The following is an 18,548-nucleotide window of genomic DNA, read 5'->3' on the forward strand; positions in this document are numbered from 1 at the left end:
TGTGACTCTTTGAGTCTATAATTATCGGTTGTATGATTATGGGATGTAATCTATATATGCTAGGGGTTTTGTAAATTTTATTTAAAAACGTGTTCCTGTATCAGAAACTTTGAAACAAGCGATTATATAGCACACACAGATGGATAGATGTGTGTGTGTGTGAGAGAGAGAGAGAGAGAGGAAAATCTATATATCTTAACAAGTATAATATAAATTGGTTGATAATTAAAATAAACTATTGTCTACTAAACCAACACTTTTTTTTAAAGCCTGGGGAACGCATCTGAAGAAAATATAAGCTCAACGTGTGATTTAAATATACTGCTTTTCAAATACAGTTCCGCGTTGCTAAACTTCATAAATGATTTTGTGTTTTCTTGATCTTTCTTCTTCTTCTTCTTCTTCTTCTTCTTCTTCAAATCTACCTCTTAACATGCGATTCTTCTGTAAAATCGTCCTGGCTGTCTCTGTCTTGCAGAAGAATGCCACCAGGCGTGCAGAAAAGAGGGAATCATTTTTCAGGAAATTTCTTCTCCCTTAGCTTTAGAGAGAAAACCCCTGGAAAACAATCTTATTTAAATAAATCTGACCTCTCCAGTTCCCTAAGAATGTTTATTATTATTATTATTATTATTATTATTATTAAATCTAGCTTCCTCAAAAACCTCCCTTCCGAATGGCCTCTTTGCAACCAGGGCTATCTAGGAACGCCCTGAGGCCCCAGTGGCCATGCGGCGCAGGGAAAGGCGAGAATACTTCAGTGCACCTTAGTTTGTCGCTGTGTATGTGCCTGGTGTTCAGCTGTCGAAAGCGATCTATTTTGAAACAAATAATTCCCAGTTCCCGCCCAGGAAAATTGTATCGACTTTCCCCATGTCACTCAGCTGTTGAAATCACACCTTTCAGGTCTTTTATCTTTAAAACCTCTTCCTCGCAAAGGTTATTGTTTTAACTTTACCAGAGGGCTGCAGAGTATTGGGACAGAAAAAGAGATGTGAAAGCGGCTCTGATACCACACACATGGACATGGAGGTGTGTGTGTTCAGCCCCAGAAACTGATCCATGGCTGCCTCAAAGTCAGGGGCGCTGGAACAATTTGTATAATGGGGGTGCTGAGAGCCATTGAACCAAACTGCAAAGCCTGTATAGGACGGTAACCACTTTCAGCCAGGATGTGCTACAGCACCCCTAGTTCCAGCGCTTATGCCCAAAGTTTTCATTTCTCCCCACAAGTCTTTGGGATGGCGCATCCACCGCAAAAGTTAATTTAAAATTAGCCTAACCATGTCCAGCCAGTCTACCTAGTTTGAAAAAAGCTCCAGGTCAGCCATTTCTCTCTTTTTTTCCTTGTGACCATCAAAATAATAAAAAAAAAATAAACAACTAAATCTGTTACTGAATTTGAAGTGTCCATTACATTTTCTTCCTAATTTATTCGATGACGAAGATCCAGTTATTATGTTGTTCGGCCTTCTATTTTTCTAATTTCTATTCTGTTGATATATTTTCCATGTTTCATTTATTATTTACTTCATACAACGCTTAGCGTTATGTTTATCGGTCTATCTAATCATTCAAGACAGTTTCTTGCTGAGATACATTAGCGGAAACATAGGAGTTTTTTTCCTGGTAAATCGAGTTATTTTTACGTTTACTAGGAACTCCCTCCCCAGATGGTTTTACAGATGTGTACTGTTATTTATTTATGTGGCCTTTGCCTGGTCTTCTCTGGCGGGATACAATTCTACACTAGCAAAAGAACATGGAAAATCCAAATGTCAAAATACGAGGTAGTCTCAATGGCAGCAAATATTTACAACTAGGGCAAAATGGGGCAGTCAGTTTAACACCGCTTTCACAGCCCGATTGTCATCAAAATCACGTAAAAAGAGACATCATTCTCAGGGGAAACGGGTCTAATACACAAAGCCGTTATTTCTGAAAGGGAAACCACCCGCAGCAGCAACAAGGACAACAGCACAGCGTTTGAGGGCGTCCTGTAAATAAATAGCCCCTCATCGTTAAGTCCCAGGTTTTAAGGCCCTTTCAAATACTATGTTCGGTGCTTTAGTGGCTAGAAGTCACTAAAAACTCTAGGTGCGGAGGGGATTCGCTAAGCGCTGGAGTTGTTACCTCGCTGCATTTACAGCTAGATTTTTTCCTGCACGTCTCCATTCTTTATAGAGTTAATTCTCCTCCAGGGTTCCAGGACCCACCAGGCCAAATTCCTAGCTCTCAAGCCTGAGTCTCCCTCCCTTCCTCATTGGGTTGCAGCTTTTGGGTTTCTCTCCTTCCCTTCCTCCTATTGGTCAGGGACTTTTTTTTTTTTTGACAGGCGCAAGCAGCCTGCCTAACTCTTTGGAAAAAAAAATTCCCAGAAGTTTGTATCAATCAGAGGGAGGCAGAAGGGAAAGGAGAGGGGGAAAAAAAGATGAAATCCAGCCTGCAGTCCCTCTGAGCAAGTGCTGAGGACCTGGGCTGCCCACTCTCGCCCGACCCTGCCTCATGTAGAGCCTACAGAGGAATCAGGGCTCTTCTGGAGGCGCAGCTGGGGAGGGGCTGGTGGGGAGAGAGGCGACGGGCTTTGCCTCTGCTCCCCAAGCTCTGCCTTGCGGGCCCCTGGTTGCTTCTCCGGCGCGGCTCCGGGCTGGGGGCTAAGATGAGTGAGCGGAGAAGATCTGCAGTAGCCCTCAGCTCCCGGGCTCATGCTTTCTCGGTAGAAGCCTTGATTGGGACAAATAAAAAGCGGAAACTGCGAGACTGGGAGGACAAGGGGTTGGATTTGTCCATGGAGAGCCTCAGCCCCAATGGCCAGCTAGGGGAGAACGAAGACCCGACCCAGTGCCTGGACCTCAACCCCGGTTAGTGACCCGCCTTTCCTATCCCCATCCCGCTTCCCTCCCGTTAGCCACAGAGCCACTCGCAGCCGCGGGCCCAGTCGCCGGGCGGCAGAGCCTTGCACCGCCCGGTCTCCTGCAGGCTGGTTCGCGGAGCGGGGAGCAAGGGGGGGAATGTCTCCCACCCAGCCGACACTCACTTTCTCTGGCCCTGACAGCCCCAAAGCGGGGTCCGGCTCCGCTGCTTCCACTGCTCTCGCTAGCGCGCAGGGCACTGCTCCGGACACACGCCTTTCCTTGCTTTGCAGGGCCCTGGGCGATTTCCTGCGCCGCTAAGCAACTGGTGCCACTGCTGAGCGGGCGGGTCACAGTGTACTAGCGTGTGGGGGGTTAATCCTGCGGGGCGAGTAGGTTCCCCCCGGTTCCGCACTCCCAAGCACTCTCCGCGATCCGCCTCGCCTGTAAACCCTCCTCCCCCGGCTTTTGCAGCCACTTTGCTCCCGCGAGCGCGATGAAAACAAAAGCGCCCAGCCCCAGGCGCCCAGCTGTTGGCAGGAGGCGAAAGCTCCGGCCGGCCTGACTGAGCGGGGATTGCGAGCAACGCCAGTGCTGGGGCTGGCCAGGGAAAGCAGCACAGAGGCGCAGGGAGCAGCAGGCGTGGGGCAAATGCCCTGTGCAGCAAAGCAGCGTGCGCCGCCCTGAACCTCACCAGAGGTCTGGGGCCTGATCCTGGCCCCGGGGAGGCCAACGGGCAAAGTGCCATTGAGTGAGTGTGGAGGCGGCAGGATCGGGCCCCGGAAGGATCTGGCGCTCATGCCTCGCTAGCGCTGTAGGGACAGGCCCGCAGTAGCTAGCCCATGGCTCAGGCCGACAGCCCCGGGCCATAGGGGCCAGTCCCCCTTTGCGCCGGGCTCACAGTTACTTTCAGTGGGGAGCTCTGCTCCCCTCCTGGCCAGGCGGCCTGTTGTAATGATCTCCCTGCTTGCGCCCTGGGCCTGGCCCTCCTCGATTCCAGCCTTTCTGGTAGAAAGGGAAAGGGAACGAAATTAAATCCATTAAAATACGGCGTAATTTTAATACTATCTTAATTACACTAATAGAGTCAATACTGTCTACGTGCATTCAATGACAGATACTGCGTAATATACGGAAAACAACCCCCGGGGTTCGCAACATAAAAGGTACAAGAGAGGCCGATTGGCCCCAGCTCGGATTCCTGCTGGGGATTGTCTAAAAGAACAGGCTGGATTCTCTTACTCAGTTTTCACTTGTTTAAAAAAAAAAAAATCAAAATCTTGACTTAATTAAGAGATTTGCCCGAGTAAAAAAAAAGTAAAGTGTTGTGCCTTGGTGACTGTACTCATGACTGATTTCCATTTTAAAAAGCAAATGTGTTCCATAGAAGTCCCTGTCTGTAATGTACTCGGGGAATACAGAAGTACAGATCAATGCCACGGCTGGAGCTACGGGGGCAAAGAAAGTAGAGACTGGCTGAAAATATTCCTTTTCACCAGATGAACAACCGTCTTGCTAGGTTAGTTGCCTTCGGCTTTTTGCGGCTACACAATCTCTTAAAATGCGATTGCAGCAATTATTGTTACGATTATTACGATCACGGGCGAAAGGGAATTCTATATAATTTCCAAATCACTTTTTGTGTCTGGGGAAAAAAGGTAGAGTTTTCTGTTCATCGCTGAAAAAATCACTGCCTCCCGTACTCATTTGAACCCGCGATACTTTAGGCCGCAAATACTTATTTTTTGTACACTTTTAAATGATACATAAAGATCGCTTTTCTCAAATCCAGCATAAAAATCGGACAGAAAGGTACTGGTCAAAACTCAACAATTGTAGAAAAGGATTTTAAAAAAAGGAAGGTGGGAAAATACTGAAAATTCTAGAGACCCTTTCCCCCCTCCCTCCAGCTCTCAAGGAACTGTTGTTTTTATTATTAATAAAAGTAATCTGAATTGCAATAACATCAATTTCTTCTTCCTACGAAACTCAAAGAGACTCGCCTAAAATTTTATGGTTAGGGAATTCCCTGTGAAGAAAATGCTCCCTAGCAATGAGAAAAAGTGGAGACACGAATAATAATAATAATAAATAATAATAAATACATAAATACATAAATAAAAGGTAAATCAAGTTTGCAAATTATTCCTCAGGAAAATCAATCAGTCAATCAGTCAATCAAATCCCTTCTCTAATAATCTTGTCAGAGCTGCGTGTTATCTCGTTTTTCGTTATTTTAATTTCCAATTAATACCCTTTATTGGAGGCTACACACAAAACATAAGACTGTTTAACTTGTCCATTTCTGCATGAATTTAGAATAGAGACACCCCAAAGAGCTGGACTGGAAAGCGGGTGAACACGGCTGCTAACGTCTGAAATATTGGAAAGCAAAGTGTTTTCATAAAGCCCAGCAAATCAAGACCAGATGTTAAAATCATTTTTAGGGTGCTAGTATAAATATTAAAAAAATCTGAGAGTGCAATTTGCACAATCACTTCATTAAATCCATTCAGTCCAAATCTACTGTAGTTTTCCTTTGCTGCTGGGTGAAAATAGATTAGCTGTTATAGATAGAAACCTATCGCTCTACATAGACGTGTACAGCATATTACCACGCTTATTGACAAAAAAAATTACCAATTAAATGCAAACTTTGAAGCTAAATCTTAATAAATCTCAAAAGGTGCATTAGAAGTGAAATTAAAAAGATAATAGTCCAAACTCAAAGTCTTGCACCAAATAGTACAGCAAATAATCAACAATGTTGTAGTTGACAATGGATTTATTTTTACTTCCCACAAATTCCATATTTTCAAGCCAATTTGTGTTAAAAGTTTTCCGTTATCTACCAGAGTTTAATTTTATTTTTATTAAATTGAAATTAAAGAAACAAAATGGGATCTCAGGAGGTTTTAAAATCACGATAATTAGGTCGAGCATAAAATATTATAAATAATAAATGCGTAATCAATACTTAATAATCAATAATTAATAGTGCTTCACGCTAATATAGTGCGGTCTCTCTCTGTATAGACTAATATTTAATGGAACCCGGGCGCAGCTGGGACTCTTTTGATCCTTCAATTCCATATTTTAATCTTGGTTATCAAGGCGACCGGGTTTGGGTTTAATCAGGGCTAGCTGAGGTGTTAACGCCTCTCCCCCGGGATGTGCCCGAGCGAGGTGGATGACTGTATGTTGTCAGGTTTGCTTGTGAATTTTCGTGTTCTGGGACCCCTACCCCCTTCCCTAAAGAAACGAAGCTAATGTGCGTGTTGCTGCCTGACGCTGCGTTTCATTTTCATTCTTGTTTGGAAGCGCCTTTTTTGCGACTCTCTCGGTGAATCTTACAAAAACCATTCCGCGAAAACCCAGCTGCACCAGCGAGCCAAACCTTTTCACATTCACACATCTCCCTTTCGGTTAAACAAACCACGGAGTATTGAGATTTCCCGGCCATGGCCAAGGCCTCGCGTTAGCGTGTATGTATTCAACAGTAATGAGACCTGAGATCCCAAGCTGCACAGAGCCTCACCTTCTCCTGAAGTGAAGGGCAATGTTTGCTGCCCGGATGTGCTCTGTGGAGGTGGAGAATGATTTGGATAAATCTTCTGGGTTTATAAAGATCTCTCCAGTTGATGCAAGTTATTAATGCCTCAGCAATGAATCTTGTTGTCAGAGTTAATGTGCTGTTTTATGAGACTCAGTTTACACAAGTCTGAAGCTGGATTCGAATCACAAAGTTATGGAAAGGCATTCTGGATTACACCCCCCCGCCCCCGCGGGTGAGCTGGGTTGTTCTGAAATATGCACACGGCATGGCAGGGGCTGTTTGGAGACTTTCTAAGTGAGTGTGTGTGACACACAGAGAGAGATCCGGCGGCCAATGCCGGGTTTCCTGAGCAAGGAGTAGAGAACGGAGCCGTACATGAATGTGTGCGCACTGGGTGAGGAGCCAGGGGCTGGTTTGTTCTGTAATTACGTGATCAGCGCAGAGTCCTAGAAAGGAAAAACGCCCCACAACTGTCAATAAATCTTTTAAAATGCGCCCCTGCTCCAGTCAGTGGCCATAGCAGTCACCCCCCCACCCCAGGCACGGAGCGAACCCCAATTCCGCTCTTCTGCGCAGGGCCCGGAGCCCAGGCCTTAGGCACATAACTGGGGGATGGCTCAGGATCGCCACTGCGGTTTATCCCCACCACTCTGCATAGCTCCGGCGGCTGGTTGGGCCAAGCAGACCGGCTCTGGGGAGTCCGGAGCAGCAGGCCGGCCGCTGGGTCTCAGAACTGGCCTGGGCCCCCGGGCAGCAGGCCGGCTGGGGGTGCAGTACTGCTCTGGGCTTGCATAGCCCAAGCCGCCGGGTGCGTGTGCAGGGCCGGCTGCGTGCGGCTGGGCGAGGGTGATGGCCAGCCCGGGGCTACGCCGGAGCGCAGAGGACTGGCACAGGGAGCTGCGCCGGCCGGCCGGGATTGAGCGCTAATGGAGGGCGCAGTCTGCCCACGCCTGGGAGGAGGCAGGCGCTGAAATCTCCTCTGAGCCGGGCTGCGGCACATGCAGCGCCTTGGCTGAAAGGGCTCCTCTGTCTGCGCCGCTGCACAGCTCCGGCGGGGCTTGGCCTGGGGGAGGCGGAGCGGGCTGGACGGGTCAACACGTAGGTGCTGGCTGCGCTCCCGGGGCAGGGCGCTGGGCTGGGTGGAGAGTGAGACCCTGCGGGAGCAGAGCAGCTGCAGGCGGCCAGAGGGAAGCTCAACAGCCGGATCCGCGAGCCTCCCAAGTCCTGCAAGCCTCCTCCTCTCTTGCTGCCCGGCCCTGCTCTCACTGCGGCCCCAGCACCCGCACCTCTCTAGCCAAGGGTTTGCAGTGGCTCCAGAGCTGAGCTCTCGGCCGCGGGGAGCCCCGTGACTCATCTGGTCCCTAGTGCTGCAGATTAACTGCTGTAGGGGCCTGGCCTTGACCTGCCCCGAATGACCTCGTCTAGGTCACTCCCCTCCCATTGGCTTATTGTGCAATCGCTAACGATACTTGGCACCGCGCTGCTGCCTGTCGCCTGCGCATCTCAACGCGCGCTGCAAGCACTCATGAGTCGGAGCTTTCCACTTCTCTGGGAAGTGGGGAAATAGTATCCGCATTTCAGAGATGGGGAAAACTAATTGTTGGGTTAAATCAGACGCTGAAATGCCAAGTCCAGTAACGGTTTTAGATAATCAATTAACACACATCCCTGTTATCTCTGGGTTTCCAGGTATCCGTAGGCTAAACATGATCAGCGCTAAAGTCCTGCCTGTCTTAATCACTGTATCTTTCAATCCTTTATGTATAATTTATTCATCGTCATTTACAGCTGTATCTTTCATTAGTGAGGGAGTTAAATTAGCAGGCTGATGGGGGAGAGTTTAGTGAGCTCATCTGCTCAGCAGAACTTTGTAATTGACGTTTTTGTGGGTACATTCGAAATCTGGCTTTTCCTTTGAAGCACAGTTTTTCGCTCAGTTGCCTACATTGTACTTCTAGAGATACGCACAGGCCCATGATCTGTATTAGAGAGAGCAGCGAGAACACAGTGATGCGGTAAGCGTTTTATTCTTCGAATTTAAAATAGCCATACTGCAGGCAGAGAAGCCACGAGTGAAATATGCACATTTCCCTAAACAAATGACTGTAACACCTTGATACTACACAGTCCCCCCACATATTTTACAGAAGAAAACGTTTGAGAAACGTTTGAGAGTTTTACGTTTTGTCAAATTCGGTCAGCATTTCATATCCTTCTTCCTGTCAAGCCATGCAGCTTAGTTGCTGCCGGGCTTTTGAGGGAGAGAAAATAATACATTTTAGAAAGATCTAAAAAAGCTCCACCACACTGTCCTAATTTTATGATGTGATGACTTGTATCCTACCAAGATTAGGGACAACAGCGTTACACCCTTGGCAAGGAGGGAATTCCCAAGTCCTTTCCAATGGTATAAAGCTCTTATGCCTGGATCTAAGTGTTCATGAGCTATTCTTCTTAAACGTGTTCCTGGGCTGAATACTGACCATCTTGTACTTCAGCATCATGTAATTTTGTGGGGGAAATTCCAGACTTTGAAGGAAGGAGAAAGCAGGGATGTCTAAAATAACTACAACAAACAGTGGCTGTCTAAATCTGCTCAGAGGTTTAGAAGTGGGAAGTAATCCTGGCCAAGAGGGATTAGTGGGCAGAAAGCAGGTACAAGAGTCAAAGGGCTGGTAATTCCTACAACAATAAATACAATTTACCACACGCTTCCACAATTGATCATAGAGATATAATCACCACTTATTTGTCATTTTAATGTATATAGGTAATTACATACATTCCTATTCATGTATATGAATCTATGTATAATGTGATATACACAAGACATGTATACTTGTACATAGGTTAGAAATAATCATATAAGAACGGCCATACTGGGTCAGACCAATGGTCCATCTAGCCCAGTATCATGTCTTCCTACAATGGACAATGCCAGATACATCAAAGGGAATGAACAGACCAGGGCAATTATCAAGTGATCCATCCTTTGTCCTCCAGTCCCACCACCTGGCAGTCAGATGCTTAGGGACACTCAAAGCATGGGGTTGCATCCCTGTCCATCTTGGCTAATAACCATTGATGGACGTAGCCTCCATGGGCCTAAACTGCAAAATATGGTTCCAGCTCTGATTGTTTAGAGTTGAGTTTTGGTTAAGACCTATCTGATAGAGCGTGGTGAGGCAACCCAGGCAGAGGAAAAGGAGTTGGGAAACTTCAGTTCCATTCTTAATTCTGCCACTCACTTGGTGTGGAACATTATACAGGTCAAGTCGCCATTCTGTGCTTCAACTTGCCCATCTGTAAAATGGGGTGTATGAAATCTACCCCCATTTGTGATCTGCAGATCTCAAATGCTGTATTAGAATTAAGTGTTAGATAGAAAGTTCTAAATGTGTATTTGAGCAGAAGTGGCTGAGACTGTGATAGTCTGTACTGTATTTGATAATTTGAGGAAATAATGAAAATACAACCTCCAAGGCATGTGTGCTCCTCCTGCGCTTTGCCCACAGAGTGGATGCTGTTGCTGTCAGAAGGTGACATTGTAGAGAAAAGGAGATGGAGCTGTCTACATGGGAACCAGGAGTACAGTGTGGGAGCTCAGACTAGTTTGTGTTGCTCAAGTTCATCCAAAAAGAGTGAGCGAGTGAGAAAGGTTTATCTCTACAGTAATCTCTATCTTATTGAGTTGGTGGGCTCAGCTGTCATGCCTGTTAAATTCTTCCTGCAAGGAGGTGAATTGTTCACACTAAACTAAGACTGCAGGTAATTGAATAATATGAAAATATCTAGGAATTGTTTCCAAGGCAGCAGAGTCTTAGAAAGGAGACAGCATGTCAAACAATGTCTTGTTTTCTTTGTTACTTATTTTGAATATCCAAAACTATCCAAAATTATTCCATCTGCAGGAAGTGGGAAAAGGTGGGAATTCAAAGGACATTAACGTCTGTGACGAGATCTCAGGGAAAATTGAAAGAGCTTCTATTACAAGCACAAGTCAAGTAACTTCCTATTAGCCATCCATCATGTCTCCCTCCTCCCACTTCAGGCTGAGCTCTTATATCAAATATCAGCTTAACTAGTCTCCCTCAGGCAGAGGTATCCTGGTCTATCTATATCTGTCTTTACAGAAAACTGATGCTTTTTTCAGATGGAAAAGCAAGAGAGAGATCGAGAGACCCGGGCTCAGGGCAGGGGATGGATTAGATGACCTCTTGAGGTTCCTTCAAGCCCTACGTTTCTATGATTCTACAATTCTAAGTCTGGTACCTCCAGAAAATAACATTTCTATTCCTGTAGGGCCTGATCCTGCAAACCCTTCTTCACATGAGTAAGAATTACTCACACAAGTCAAGTATTCCTATTGAAGTCAATGGATTTCTTGCATGAAACAAGGTTTGCAGTCTTGGGCCCTCAAGGACCAACATGTTTTTTAAATTTCTCTCTCTCTGAGCCCTGGTCTATATTATAAAATGTGCTAGTGTAACTAAACCCATTAAAATCAATGCAATTACACCAGGGCAAACCACTAATGTATGTGTATTGAAACTGGTTCGAAAAGCACTTCAACCAGTTTATGCTTTAAGCTAAATCAGTTTAAGGGAAATGTAAACCAGTTTAAGTGCATCTATAGCAGGAGTTTATGCTCGTGTAACTAAATCAATCATTTTAGTTACATTGGTGGGAGTTTTCTACCATAAGAACATAGGAACGGCCATACCAGGTCAGATCAAAGGTCCATCTAGCCCAGTATCCTGCCTTCTGACAGTGGCCAGTGTCAGGTGCCCCAGAGGGAATGAACAGAACAGGTAATCATCAAGTGATCCATCCTCTGTCGCTCATTCCCAGCTTCTGGCAAACAGAGGCTAGGGACACCATCCCTGCCCATCCTGGCTAATAGCCATTGATGGACTTTTCCTCCGTTAACTTATCTAGTTCTTTTTGAAAAAGTTACAGTCTTGGCCTTCACAACATCCTCTGGCAAGGAGTTCCACAGGTTGACTGTGCGTTGTGTGGAAAAAATACTTCCTTTAAGTATTGGTATACTATAAAAAAGGCTTCCTAGATTATCATAGTTTCCCAGAAGGGCTGGATTTCTCAGTATCTAGCGATGAAATTTTATTAGTTTGTGACCAAATATTAGTGCTCAAACATCTTGTGCAAACACTTTTAAATGATATTGTACAGTTTGTAGCAGGGGAAAGGGAAGCATTTAATATTAAATAGTAGACGCAGAGGTGAAATGATGAGAATTTGCTAGTCAGGGTGCATGGTGTTCATAGCTTTCATTTAATCTTTTTGATTGAACCACATTAGCCTTTTAAATGAATGAATCAACGAACAAACACTTCCACCTTTGGTAAAAATGGTACATCTCTACTGGCAGCAGCAACAATGGGAGTCGTAGTGTAAAGAGGACTCCAGGCAGCCTTGTCTTTTAAAGTGTCTCATCATCTAACCCTGCTTAGAGCTGGTCCACACAACACAATGTTAAAAATATTGGCATTCTCCCGTACCATATCTACACGAGGGCTTCCACAACTGCTATCACTAATAGTGATGCACTGCAAGTTGTTAGCAGCACTGGGATATTTTTCAGAAAAAAATGCCAGTGTAGACAAGGCCTTTTAGCCGCAGTTTCACCCTATGTAAAATACAGATAATAATATTAACCTAATTGATTGGTAAAGCACTTTGAAATCCTTGGGTAGAAAATACTTCTTCTTCTTCTGGTAATGTTTATAAGGCCCTATAGTGACAGTGGCTAGAGAAATGCAAAGTGTTATTATTGTAAAATTAAACTGAAATGTTACTGGAAGCCAGTAAAGATATTTTAAAACTGTAACATGATCAGAAAACCTATGTCCAGTTAAAGCTCTCTCAGCAGCATTCATAGCAAATACAATATTTTAAGTGTGCAGATTGGCAGACTAGAAAATAATGAGTTACAAAATCATTTGGAGCAGTGATGAAAGCATTAGAAAAATTAATATCTCCACTTGCCATTTGTAAGTAGCCCTATTGATCTGACAATATTATGAAGCTGGTGTGAAGAAGACCCAGTGACAGATGCAAAGTAGTTGTCCAAAGATTGCTTCAGAGACAATGTAAGATCGAAAACGTTGATATTTGTAAATGTAAATTATGATTGTAATGTAGGCCAGAGTGAGGCCAGCAAATACTTCAGGCCAGCCACTAACAGTTTGTCTTCCTAAGATTTACTTTCACGTTGACATCTAATCTGTCTCTGTTTCCCCACCACACTGACAATGGCCCGGCCTTCCACAATGGGCACATACGAAACACCTAGAGCATTGTCAAATGGACATCCCCAGTGACATTCCCAGCAGGTAGGAAGCAGCTGGGCATAGCTTGGAAAGAAGTTACTGCCAACCAGCCTTAAAACAACGGATTTACAGTTTCTGAAGAGTAGCTTACAAACTGGTTAGGTACTGATACAAGTTATATTAATAATCAGCACGTTTCTGTGGATGTGGTCCCAATATTGAGGCCTTGGTGCTCAGTGAATTAGTGCACCAGCACCTCCCCTTACCTTTGGAGAGCTGCAGTAAACTCTAGACTAGGTCACAAGGGAACATAAATTTGGTGGCCTCTCATCAAAAACTCTAATAAATGGTTGCACACATTGGAAAACCTCCACATAATTTATATAACAGAGCTGCTGAAGATGTCCCAGGATTGTAATAGGGATGCAGATCAGGACTGAGGGTGTTTCGGCAGAGCGATTTGTGGAAGTTTCCATAGCAAATTACATACGCTATACTTGCCTCAAGGCCATACTATTAGACCCCAGCACTGTTATGATTTTCAATTAATCAATACATTATTTTAAGAAAATAAAACTAATGTTAGAGAGTGGCTGGATAATTATCTCACAAGTGCAGCATCACACGTTCCATTGGCAGGGAAGAATCAGTTTCAAACTCAGGGTTACATTTTGTAAACCCCTTTGTGGTCTCACAAGGCTAAACCTCATACTTAATAATCTTTGTAATACAATATTACCAGACTGTCTGTTGAACTGATCTGGACTGCCACACACCAACCCAAAGCTCATGATCTGGAGATGTCAGAGTGCTCTGGTTTCTCCAATCAGTCTCGCACCACCAACAATTCCTGCGGACTTCGCATTGGGAAGTGTATTTACCTTGTGCAATTCTCTCGGGCTGTAGATAGCCATGTCCAGCGTGGGGTTCAGGAAGGAGAGTTCTGTCAATTCCCTCATCCCATTTGCTTCTTTCAGGAGAATTAGATTGAAGGTGATTTTCTCACAGTTACTAGGAATCAGCTTGGCGTTTTGATGAGCCTCAATCCCATTCATAAATCCTTTTATAAGATTGAAGATGTTATTTGTTTAAATATCCAGGTGTTCTGGCTTGTTTATGACCTTTACAAATCACATTTTGTGTAGCTTGGCTCCCAGGTCTTCCCAGTGCTGTCCTGCTATCGCTACATCTTAGTCTATGCTTCTGAAATCATTCAGATGGGCGTTACATTTCATCTGGTTTTGTTCTGCCATTAGCACTCCTGTGCATCTGGGTGAGAAAAGTACAGGAAATAAAATGAATAGGATCTGCTCATGTTCTCACAGCAGCTAACAGCAATACTCCCACTGGTTTCTGTGGGAGCAAGGTCTAGCCCATACATTATACCAAATGCTGCCTAAGCTTAAATAAACCTCCATGAGATAATTGAGATGGGTGACCATAAATCTTCAGGCAACATTTCCTCTTGCAAATGTAGCAATTGCTTCTGAAATTACTCTTTTTATGTGTTTCCCAGACACACACAGGGCTGTGATACTTTGATCTAATTCTGACTGTAGGGTTTACTGTGCGGGTGGCTGAGTGGTGCGGGTGACCTGTGATATACAGGCGGCCAGGCTGGATGATCTGGTGCTCCCTTTCAGCCTTAAACTTTGAATGAATGAAGTAACAAAGTTCCTATTCTTTATCATGTTGTGGTGTATGATAAACCTAAAGTTATGCTGAAGCCTTGTTTACCTGCAAGCTGCTGTATTAGGGACAGATCCTGTAAGGCACTGAACACCCACCACTCATAGTGGCTTTATGGTGCTGACCTTTTAGGTCTGAAAATTAGGTCAAAAAGGCTCAGAGCTGCTGATCATCCAAAATTCCCACTGAAATCACCATGACCTCTTCCTTGGGCAGTTACCCGGGGTCTCAACTACTCCAGTCAGGCATTCACCACCAGCCACTGCCCTCCCCATCTGTGGAGTCACCAGGTGTTCCTGATTTGTGTACTGGCATCTTTCTCTGATGTGCTGAGATGCTGGATCAATCACAGAGAAAGCCAGAGGAAAGCTAGAGGGTTAGGTCCACAAACAGACTTAGGTGCCTCATTGCCACTTAATGCAACTGAGATGCACTTTATGCCACTCAGATCCTCAAAGCCACCTCTCCGGCACTGCCTACCTTGGCCTAACAATGTAGGCCTCTAAATTGTGATGGTGCCTAAGGCTGCCTCTACACTACACACCACTTTGTGTGGTATGGAAGAGCTGCGCAATTACACACACTGTGTCCCCAGTGCTGTGTGTAGCTACACGTGTCAGTGAAAATCTCTGGCAGGACAGGAGGGAGCATTTCCCCAATGTATCTCCTCTGCAGAGCCTTTCCCTGATGCCCGACTCTTTCTCTGCAGCGGGGAAAGGCTCTAGCTGCAGGGAAGCAGTAGGGTAATCTCTAAAAATATTAAAAATAGCAATGCAGATGGGAAAGCCTGGCTTGGGCTAGTAGGGAGCCATGTAAGGTATGTGGTCGGGTTCATACCACAGCCTTCAGGTGTGTCTGTACTCACCTCACCATCTACACTGCTACTTAAACCAGCCCCGGGGGCTGCTCGGGTTCATATTCTACATGTCGCTGGAGGAAGTTTCCATTGATGGGCATGTGCACAGCTGACTTGAGTCCTGATGCTGCTGAGTTGCTGGGTGCCCTGGCTCACACCTAAGCCCTGGTGGGATTCTCAAGCTAAATATTCCCTCACCTGCATGGTCCAACCCGGCAGGTGTGTTCCAACATGCTTAGCCCGCACAAAAGATGGTTGGGGGTGATTAGCTCACAACGTTTTGGGGGTTGTGCATGTATGCATGCATAAATATCCACAGAATACTCACTAGGCCAGAGCAGGGCACTTCCCTTGGATATGGGAGAACTGGGTTTAAGACCCTACACCAAAAATTATTTCAACACAGTGGAACAGCTTCAATGAGTAATTGAGAGGGGCCAGAAAGACACCTTCCCCCTCGCTAAGAACACCCAATAGCCTGGTAGTCAGATACCTCTGCTGGGATATAAGAAATCCCAGTTCAAGGCCCTCCAGCCCTTCCCTTCGATGAATGAGGCTTTGGACCCATCCCTCTCCTTGTCATTTCCTACTGCTTATCTTAGACAGCTTCCTGCTCAATCTGCAGTCTTCGGAGGATCCCTTTCTTAAGCATCTAACTCTCCTTATGTATTGTATTTGGGGTGCCTAGGAATCCTAGGCTGAGGATTCCCCTGGCTGGCAGGGTGCCTAAAATTAGGTATTGCAATGCTTACATCTTTTTGTGGCTCTCGGTCTGTGTGACTGCTTTTAGCAAATGAAAGGAATCAAGTCCGCCTCTAGTGTAGAATGCTCCTTATGCTTTCTATCTTGTTGTCAGGTTAGGTTTTCTATAACATGCCCATCATTCTGGCATTCTAGCATGTGACGTCTTTATTGTGTAACTTCTTCACAGCCCTTAACGCAAGGCCACTGGGAGACTGTGCTTTTAAAGTAAATAGCTGGATCTACCCTTCAAAGCAGTGTGCTTGAGGTGTGTGGGAATGCCTGGAAACATATAGTCCAGCACATAGCCCTGGCTGCCTAAACGTTTTTATTTCACTCTCAAATTTAAAAAAAGAATCAAAGGATTTATTGTTCTAGGATTTTGGGGTTTCCTGTCCAGGCTGCTTGGAGCAAATAAAAAAAGTGTCCTTCAAACAACTCAGGTAAAGGCTCTGTTCAGCTCAGGCACATTATCCACTTTAATGCTGCTAAGTGATACCCACGCAAGACTGTAGCATGGCAGGTCTGCTGTGCAAATCTTGCAGCTTTCTGGCTGAGTGGCAGAAAGGTTGTGTTGCCTTCTTAGAGACTGTTCAGGTTGACCCTGAAACACTAATTTGCTCCTGGATTCAAGAAATCCCTCACAAGGAGCTGGGATGGTTGTGGAGATTTGTAGTGATTTGTTTCGATATTGAAGAAAATGGTGTTGGTGAATAGGCTTTGTGAGGCTATACTTACATGATAGGTCTTCACTTATTTCCTTTATTAAGGAATCTGTGCTGAAGTGCCGGCTCATCAGAGAGGTTTCAGATTTGTTGTCTGGTTAGGAGTAAGAGGCTAGGGGGAGGGGTTTTCCAGGAAAATGTGAGGAATTATTCACTTTTCTATAAAAATGAAGACAGGATTAATCAAATTCATACAGGACACAATAGGAAATGATCCAATACTATCATAACCTATGGCAGGGGTCGGCAACCTTTCAGAAGTGCTGTGCCGAGTCTTCATTCATTTAAAATTAAATTACAATGCAGAGCCTCCCGGACCGGTGGCCAGGACCCGGGCAGTGTGAATGCCATTGCAAATCAGCTCACGTGCCGCCTTCGGCACCCGTGCCATAGGTTGCCTACCCCTGATCGATCAAATCTACTCCAAAGAAGGCTTTGGGCACTGGTGGTTCCCTTTCTGCTTCCTCCATATCAACCCGTCCCTTGAAGAGGAGTTTGGAGATAGCAACTAGACTGGGGGTCCATTGGGCTCCTGTAGGAGCTGAGCTACCCCCAGGCTGAGAAGCTGAGCTAGGGAACCCTGAGAGCCACAGGAATGATCAATTATTATTCTCGCTGTTGTTGCTATAGTTCCTAACAGCCTCAGTTAGGGTCAAGCTTCCGTTGCACTAGGCATACAGTTTCTGCTTTAAAGAGGTTGCAATCTAAATAGATAAAAGGGGGGAGGCAAAGGGTGCAACATACAAGTAAAGGAATCAGTGATCAGGTATATTTTTGCATTTTGGTTTTGATTATATATATCTATAAAATCATGCCGTGGGTGGAGTGATGGGGAAATCAGGAAGAAAGGAGTTAATAGGAGCACAAAAGTAAGAAACACAACAGAGATGGGGGATTGATGGGGGAGGAAGAGAAGAGGGACTATGGAGAGAAAGAAAGAGAAGGGGAGGGTTAGGGGCCTGAGCACACCACATCCCCAGACTATGTGACACATGAATGGGAATTTGATGTTTTTTCGTCCCCTTGTTGGGTTTTTGTACATAGGGACTAGCCTGGCTCTTGAAGGGGATAGGCAGAACCTATTAACTACAGTCCAATGTCATTTATGCAGGTACTGGAAATCAGTTCAATATATTGTACAAGGCAGATGGGTAAAGTATTGACTAAGAATGCTGGCTAGGGCCAGTTAAATTCATCTGAAATGTTATGAACAAGGCTGATTCCTTATCACACTGTCACAGACCACCACGGGGTAGTGGAAAAACCTGGTTCATGAATTCACCCAGATGGGGCCTTTTTATTGGTTATTTAAGAGTATCTGGACAACTGCTGGGTATTCCTGACAATGTTTGTGAATTCTCAAATTGTCATAAATTGTAGCATGAGTGATTACACGGCCCAAAATTGTCCTGGAAAGGGAATTATTCCATATAATTATGCACTAAAGTGTGGGTTGGTCTGCATAGAGTGCAGGGAGAGGAGGAGGCACAGCCTGTACTGATTATCCACCTTGCAGTAGCAGTGTGAGAGGGAAGCAGGCTGCACAGAGCTGCTATGTCTCCACTTCATGCAGTTGATTGTGAGGGGGAGGACTAGAGCAAGGACTGACTCCTCTCCCTCCCCTTATTGCTCTGACCAGCATAGCTGCTCCAGTGATCCAGGGAATGGCTATCATGGTAGGCAGAGACCTGGCACAGCTGATTGCCTCCCAGGCTCATGGCAAAGCCACCACTGAACCCTCTTCTCTTGTTTAAAACGTCTCAGTTATCCAGGAAATGGAAACAACAGTGTGTGACCATGGTGACCAGTCACACAACAATGGGAATTGCGAGTGGAACT

At 45.2% G+C, this 18,548-nt stretch overlaps 1 protein-coding gene across 1 annotated transcript in view; it reads left to right on the forward strand.

Annotated features, from left to right (window-relative positions):
• Positions 1 to 2,397: 2,397 nt before the first annotated feature.
• Positions 2,398 to 18,548, forward strand: part of TBX15 (T-box transcription factor 15) — a 135,402-nt gene continuing 119,251 nt past the window's right edge. Inside the window, exon 1 of the mRNA XM_032768246.2 lies at positions 2,398 to 2,861. Coding sequence (XP_032624137.1) covers positions 2,660 to 2,861 — 202 coding nt within the window. The 5' untranslated portion in view covers positions 2,398 to 2,659. The remainder of the gene's footprint in view (positions 2,862 to 18,548) is intronic.

Source organism: Chelonoidis abingdonii, chromosome 1, assembly GCF_003597395.2.
Source record: "Chelonoidis abingdonii isolate Lonesome George chromosome 1, CheloAbing_2.0, whole genome shotgun sequence".
In the NCBI taxonomy this organism is placed as follows: domain Eukaryota; kingdom Metazoa; phylum Chordata; order Testudines; family Testudinidae; genus Chelonoidis; species Chelonoidis abingdonii.